Raw genomic sequence first — 7,921 nt, 5'->3', positions numbered from 1 at the left:
GAGGGAGCAGGCGCTGTCGGAGGGTCAGCGCTGAGGGATGGTCACTGACAGAGGGTCAGTGCTGAGGGAGCAGGCACTGTCGGAGGGTCAGCATTGAGGGAGCGGGCAGTGTCGGAGGGTCAGTGCTGAGGGAGCGGGCACTGTCGGAGGGTCAGTGCTGAGGGACGGTCACTGTCGAAGGGTCGGTGTTGAGGGAGCGGGCACTGTCGGAGGGTCAGTGCTGAGGGAGTGCTGCACTGTCAGGGTCAATGCTGAAGTAGTGCCACCTTGTCAAGCATGCCATCTTTCTGATGATATGTTAAGCTGATCAGTGTGGAGTTCCCTCAGCGCTGACCCCTCCAACCTTCTTGGGTTAAGTCACTGGCGTGGGGCATTGATCCCAGGGATTTCAGAATTAGACTGGAATGGAAGATGCCCGTTCCTTTACAGAGTACTGGCAATCCAGCGGCTGGCGGAGGTTTGTTTATGGATGATTGACCTATGAATGTATTGTTAATATTCTTTCTGGAAATACACAGAGAACACAGTGCACCTGTTGACAGTGCTCCATTACTCTTCTGTCTTGAGTGGCGACTGGCAGGTGGTCGGGCTGTTCGACTACAGGTGCCATCGCGGCAGTAGAAGGTCCGTCCGTGGATAGGTGTGCTGACTGCCTTCCAACCCTACCACAGAGGCACCGAGGCCAGCGGATGTGGAAACTAGTCCAGCCTCTTTTCCCTGTGTGGCTCCTGCCGGCCAGCTTGGTTTGACAAGGCTAGGGACTGCTGTCTAGATTCTCGCTAGCTGTTCACCGCCACGACCTTTTCTGTATTCGCAGGTCATCCTCACAGGACCAGCCCAGATATGGCAGTCGTCCAGATGCAGAAAAACACAATGGTACTGTTTGCCGTTTGCCAATTCAGCAGCTACCGCTTTAGCCAATGTGTGTGGGGTGGTGGGGGTGGTGGGGGGGGCGGGGGAATGTAGCGTGAACGGAGTGAGTTGTAATGTGTTAATCATTTAACAGCATTTAAAAAGCATCTGGATGGGTGCATGAATAGCAACGGTTTGGAGGGGTATGGGCCAAATGCTGGCAAACGCTACTAGGTCAGACGCGGATGTCTGTTCGGCGCGGATGAGCTGGACCAAAGGGTCTTTTTCCGTGCTGTATGAATCTATGACTTTAAACCAACTCACTGCTCCAGAATACACTACACTCTCGGGGAGTGAATTCCACAGATTCACAAACCTTTGCGAGAAGTAATTTCTCCTCATCTCTGTTTTAAATCTGCCACCCCTTAGCCTAAAACTATGACCTCTTGATCTAGATTTGCCTTACATGAGGAAACATTTTTTCTACTCGGAGACAATAAGGACTGCAGATGCTGGAAGCAGAGTCTATAGGTGTGAGGCGGGAAAAGCACAGCAGGTCAGACAACATCCGAGGAGCAGGTACGTCAATGTTTCAGCCCGAAACCTGCTCCTCGGATTTTGTCTGACCTGCTGTGCTTTTCCAACAATTTTTGTATGTCTACTTTATCAATCCCGTTTAGCATCTTCTGCATCTCAGTTAGATCTCATTCTGCTAAACTCCGTAGAGTCTAAGCTTAAACTGCTCAATCCCTCTTCATAAGACAGACCCCTCACCTCTAAACTCAACCTTTTGAGAGAAAAATACAATCGTTTTTAAACCCTTCCTCTTCATCATTTACCCTTCTTTCTCCTTTTTGATACCTTGCATCAAGTCCGTCCTTCAGAATGACCCCTTTCCCTGGAGATGACCCCTTTCCAACCAGCACTTTGAATAGTTGTCCGTGTGGATCTCATACTTCATTCGAGGCAGAGGCGGTTCTTAATTCGAGACATTTAGATAAGTACATGAACAATAAAGGTTTGGAGTGATATGGGTCAAGCGCAGGCAGGTGGGACTAGTTTAGCTTGCAAATTATTGTTGGCATGGACGGGTTGGACCAAAGGGTCTGTTTCCATGCTGTATGACTCTAAGTTCGTTGCCATTAAAATAGAACTCGAGATACCTTTTCGCTGTGGATAAGAGATTATAAGAGACTGTGCAATCACACTGGTAATGCCGCACTCATTTCCACGTCTTTTAATTTCTCTTTAATCAACCTGGGACACACCTCCATGGGACATCACATCCTAGGATGAGATGTGAACCTGGAGCTACTGCCCCAGAATTAGGGACACTACCCACTCTGTCACAAGACCCTCTTGTTGCCCCTTTATATTTACTCAGTCACTTAATTAATCAGTTAACAGCAATCAGCAAAATGCGAGGTGTTGCATTTTGGAAAGGCAAATCAGGGCAGGACTTATACACTTAATGGTAAGGTCCTGGGCAGTGTAGCCGAACGAAGAGACCTTGGGGTGCAGGCGCATAGTTCCTTGAAAGTGGAGTCGCAGGTAGACAGGGCGGTGAAGAAGGTGTTTGGTACGCTTGCCTTTATTGGTCAGTTGGGAGGTCATGTTGTGGCAGTACAGGACATTGGTTAGGCCACTTTTGGAATACTGCGTTCAATCCTGGTCTCCCTGCTATAGGAAGGACATTGTGAAACTTGAAAGGGTACAGTCAAGATTTACAAGGCTTTTGGAGTGTTTGAGCTATAGGGAGAAGCTGAATAGGCTGGGCTGTTTTGATTGATTGATTGATATTTTGTCATGTGTAACAAAATACAGTGAAAAGCTTTGTTTATGAACGGTACAGGCAGATCACGGCAAGCAAAGGATGTACAGATCAAAAAGCCTTAGAGGCATACAGGTTACATTGCAGGTTACATTGTTTGAGGCTAGAGCCCCTTCAGCAGTCTGATAACAGCTGGAAAGAAGCTGTTCCTGGACCTGCTGGTGCGTGTGCTCAGGCTTCTGTATCTTCTGCCTGACAGAAGAGGTTGTAGGAGATCATTACTGGGGTGCGACGGGTCTTTGATGATGTTGGCAGCGAGCTGTGTAAATGGAGTCCATGGATGGAAGGTTGGCTTCCGTGATGGTCTGGGCTGTGCACACCACCTTCTAATGGTCCTGGGCAGAGCAGTTGCCATACCAGGCTGTTTTGCACCCAGACAATATGCTTTCAATGGTGCATCTGTAGAAGATGGTGAGAGACCTTTTCAACATGCCCTGGAGCGTCGGAGGCTGAGGGGTGACCCTACAGAGGTTTATAAAATCATGAGGGGCATGGATAGGGTGAATATCCAAGGTCTTTTCCCTTGGGTAGGGGAGGCCAAAACTAGAGGGGCATAGGTTCAAGGTGAGAGGGGAAAGATTTAAAGGGGATCTGAGGGGGCAACTTTTTTATGCAGAGGATGGTGCGTGTATGGAATGAGCTGCCAGAGGAAGTGGTGGAGTTTGGTACATTTACAACATTTAAAAGGCATCTGGATGGAGACATAGATAGGAAGGGTTTAGAGGGATAGGGGCCAAATGCTGGCAAATGGGACTAGATTAATTTAGGATATCTGGTTGGCATGGACGAGTTGGACCGAAGGGTCCGTTTCCGTGCTGGACATCTCCAGAACTCAGCATCTTAATGACTTGGATGATGGCATAGCAAGTTAGATATCCAGATTTGCTGATGACACAAAGTTGGGGGCTATTGCAGACAGTGTAGATGATAGCATGAAATTAAAAAGGGAGATTGATAGACTAGGTGAATGGGCAAAACTGTGGCAGATAGGTTTCAGTGTAATCAAGTGTGAGGTTATCTGTTTTGGACTGACAGAGGACAGATCAGGGTACCTCCAATATGGTATGAAGTTAATTACAACGTATGTCCAAAGAGACTTTGGGGTTCATGTGAATAGGTCTTAAACATGCCAAAAACAGATGCAGAAAATAGTCAGGAAAGCTGATGGAATGCTGGCCTGTAAATGTAAAGGACTGGAGTGTAAAAATGCAGAAGAAATGCTGTGGTTATACAAAACCCTGGCTAGATCCCACCTGGTGAGCAGGTCTGGGCACACTCCTCAGGAAGGATGGATTGGCCTCAGAGGGAGCACAACGTAGGTTTACGAGAATGATACCTGGACTTCAGGGGTTACGTTATGAGGAGAGATTGTAGACCTGTTTTCTCCAGAATTTAAGAGATTAAAGGGTGATCTGGCCGAAATCTTCAAGATATTAGCAGGAAAGGACTGGGAACTAGGGACGTAGGGCACATAGTCCAAAGGTTAGGGCCAGACCATTCAAGAGAGAAATGTTAGGATGCCCTTCTACACACAAAGTGGGTAGAAGTTTAGAACTCTCTTACACAAACTGCTGTTGATGTTAGATCGGTTGTTAATTTTAAATCTGAGATGCATAAACTTTGCTAAGCAATGGTCTTAAGGGATATGAGCCAAAGACAAGTTGGAATTAGGCCATAGATCAGCCATGATGTCACTGAATGGCGTAACAGGCTGAATGGCCTCCTCCTGTTCCTATAACTCCTGCTACACTGACAATGGTAATGTAGTGGGATTGTCATTCGGGGCGGAATCCAGTGGCTGCCAGGTTAATGCTCTAGGGATACACTCAACAGCTGGTGAAAGTTCAATTCATAGAGCACGGAAACAGACCCTTCGGTCTAACCAGCCCATGCTGACCATAATCTCAAACTAAACCAGTCCCACCTGCCTGCTCCTGGCCTATATCCCTCCAAGCCTTTCCTATTCATGTAATTATCCAAATGTCTTTTAAACGTTGTAACTGTACCTGCCTCCACCACTTCCTCAGGAAGTTCATTCCACACATGAACCACTCTCTATGTAAAAAAAAATTGCCTCGTGTCCTTTAATAATCTTTCTCCTCTCCCCTTCACAATATGCCTCCTAGTTTTGAAATCCCTGATGCAAGGGAAAAGACACCTGCCATTCACCTTATCCCTGCCCCCTTATGATTTTATAAATCTCTATAAAGGTCACCTCCTCAGCCTCCTACACTCCTGTGAAAAACGTTCCAGCCTTTCCTTATAACTCAAACCCTCCATTCCTGGCAACATCCTGGTAAATCTCTTCTGAACCCTCTTCTGCGTAATAATATCCTTCCTATAACGATGCGACCAGGAGTGGACACAGTTAATAAATCCAATTAATAAATCTGGGATGTAAAGCTAATCTCTCTGATGGTTGCCCCTATGGTTGTTGTCTGACATTGTAAAGACACATCTGGTTCATGAATGCTATTTTGGGAAGGAAATCTGCCGTACTTACACAGTCTGGCCTACCTGTCATGGCAAACCACAGAAAAGTGTTTGACTTCACCAATGTTCCCTCTAGATTGCGCTTTCGCTGGGATCCCCTACACATGGCCCAATCGAAGTCCCAACACTTAGCTTTCACTTTTGGAACACACTGTCGCTTGAAGGTTCCCACAGCGGCAGGAGAAATTAGAATGTCGCTGTCGACTATCCTCTGAAATGGCTCTAATGAGCCAATAATGTTGCAATGCCCACATCCCATTGAAAGAATGGAGAATGTGACCTTATCAATCAGCATATCCCTTCTCCCTCCCTATCTCAGGGACACGAGGCTCAAGTTCAGGCCCCAACTCATCAGAACTGTGTAATGACTCAAATAAACCAAACAACTGTGGATGCTGAAGCAAAACCCAAAAATTAGTTGGGAAACTCAGCAGGTCTGGTGGTGTAAGGTGGGGGGCACAGTGGCTGGCTGGTTAGCACTGCTGCCTCACAGTGCCAGGGATCCAGTTTTAATTCCACCCTGTGTGTGGAATTTGCATATTCTCCCTATGTCTACGTGGGTTTCCTCCCACAGTGCAGGGATGTGCAGGTTACGGTGGATTGGCCGTGCTAAATTGCGCCCTGGTGTCCAATGATGTGCAGGTTAGGGTGGATTGGCCATGCTAAATTGCCCCGTAGTGTCCAGGGATGTGCAGGGTAGGGTGGATTGGCCGTGCTAAATTATCCCGTAGTGCCCAGGGATGTGCGGGTTAGGGTGGATTGGCCGTGCTAAATTGTCCCGTAGTGCCCAGGGATGTGCAGGTTAGGGTGGATTGGCCGTGCTAAATAGTCCCGTAGTGCCCAGGGATGTGCAGGTTAGCCTGGATTGGCCGTGCTAAATTGCCCCATAGTGTCCAGGGATGTGCAGGTTAGGGTGGATTGGCCATGCTAAATTGCCCCGTAGTGTCCAGGGATGTGCAGGGTAGGGTGGATTGGCCGTGCTAAATTATCCCGTAGTGCCCAGGGATGTGCAGGGTAGGGTGGATTGGCCGTGCTAAATTATCCCGTAGTGCCCAGGGATGTGCTGGTTAGGGTGGATTGGTTGTGCTAAATTGTCCCGTAGTGCCCAGGGATGTGCAGGTTAGGGTGGATTGGCCGTGCGGGTTAGGCTGGATTCGCTGTGCTAAATTGCCCCATCGTGTCCAGGGATGTGCAGGGTAGGATGGATTGGCTGTGCTAAATTGTCCCGTAGTGCCCAGGGATGTGCGGGTTAGGGTGGATTGGCCGTGCTAAATTGTCCCGTAGTGCCCAGGGATGTGCAGGTTAGGGTGGATTGGCCGTGCTAAATTGTCCCGTAGTGCCCAGGAATGTACAAGCTAGGTCGGTTTGCCGTGAGAAATGGAGTGTAACAGGAATTGGGAGAGGGTAGGTCTAGGTGGGACGATGTCAGAGGGTCATTGTGGACTCAATAGGCCGAATAGACTGCTTCCACACAGTCAGGATTCTGTGTTCTGTGGAGAAAAAGCAGAGTTAACGTTTTGGTTCTAATGAACCTCCTTGGCCCTCGGTAGACATTGTCTTAATTTTTCTTTTCATGAATTTTAGTTTTGTGGAAGGACTATTATTCTGAACTCTTTATTTCTGTATTTTGCTAATGTATTACAATGATTTTGTACTTTTGTAGGTCTGTAAACTTTTAAAATTCCTTTCCCCCAAGACTTTGTACTCAAGAATCTGTACCTAACCTTTGTACCTGAGATGGTGCCATAAGTGGAGACTTGTAAACTTTTCACTGTGCTCATGTGAGTACATGTGACAGCAAAGCTAATTCTATTCAGTTCTTCAGACTCAAAATGCTCACTCTGCTTTCCCTCTCCAAAGCTGCCACTGGACCTGCTGAGTTTCTCCCAACGATTTCTGTGCGCGACAACTCCTCTGAGCAGGTTGATAAAATATCCACACCCCGCTTTCCTCCTCGGAAGAGTCAGGGGTTCGCTTGCGGAAGGGACTGTCAGATCAGTGTCTGCGGCCCTTTCAGCTGGCATCTTCCAAGGCAGCAACAGTTCAGGGCTGGGGAAAATGTCCATGCTTTGCCCTCTGATGTTGTGTCTGGAAACTGCGTGAAGGACTGAGGAGGTTTGGGCCATAGTGAGACCGTCGCGTTTGATGCTCTTTCTTCTATCTGCTTCGCAGGGTGCGGCCATGTTCCCTAGCAAGGTTACCACGGAGCAACAGTCGTTGGTCCTGGTAAAACGGCTGCTAGCAGTGGCCATCTCCTGCATCACGTATCTCCGAGGCCTCTTCCCCGAGCACGCCTACGGCACACGATACCTGCAGGGTAACCTTTCTTTATGGTCTGGTACGGTAGGGGGCTGGGATGCTCTTCGGAGGTCTTCAGTCCGGACTCTGTTGGGCCGAAAGGCATCCTTCCTCGGTTCTGTGCAAGCGGGGGAGAGGGGCTGGGGAGTGAGGGAAGCAGCGTCATTCACCTCCCTCTGAAGTGCGTCTTTGGCAGTCTGAAATGGAGGCCTCCCTGACATGTGCAGCGATGACGAGAGCAGGGGAGATCGAGCCAGCGTGGGGAAAGCGTGACAAAGCGGAAGAGATTGAGATCTTGTAGGAAGTCCCAGCAAGGCTACGCACTTAAGAAAGTCTCTGCAGGGTGGAGCTGGAGGAACACACCAGGTCAGGCAGGATCAGAGGAGCAGGAAAGCTGATGTTATGGGCTAGGCCCGAAATAGCAACTTTCCTGCTCCTCTGATGCTG

General features: G+C 48.5%; 1 protein-coding gene across 1 annotated transcript in view; it reads left to right on the top strand.

The window, feature by feature from the left end:
- Positions 1–843: 843 nt before the first annotated feature.
- The window catches only part of LOC109938512 (HORMA domain-containing protein 1-like), a gene marked incomplete at its 3' end in the record, with an annotated part of 30,439 nt that continues 23,361 nt past the window's right edge, over positions 844–7,921 (top strand). The window contains exons 1-2 of the mRNA XM_048592389.1: positions 844–876; positions 7,349–7,493. Coding sequence (XP_048448346.1) covers positions 844–876; positions 7,349–7,493 — 178 coding nt within the window. The remainder of the gene's footprint in view (positions 877–7,348; positions 7,494–7,921) is intronic.

The sequence above is a fragment of the Rhincodon typus genome, unplaced genomic scaffold (genome assembly GCF_021869965.1).
Source record: "Rhincodon typus isolate 14 unplaced genomic scaffold, sRhiTyp1.1 hic_rhity00001136, whole genome shotgun sequence".
Lineage (NCBI taxonomy): Eukaryota > Metazoa > Chordata > Chondrichthyes > Orectolobiformes > Rhincodontidae > Rhincodon > Rhincodon typus.
This window is presented reverse-complemented; position numbering and strand designations above follow the sequence as displayed.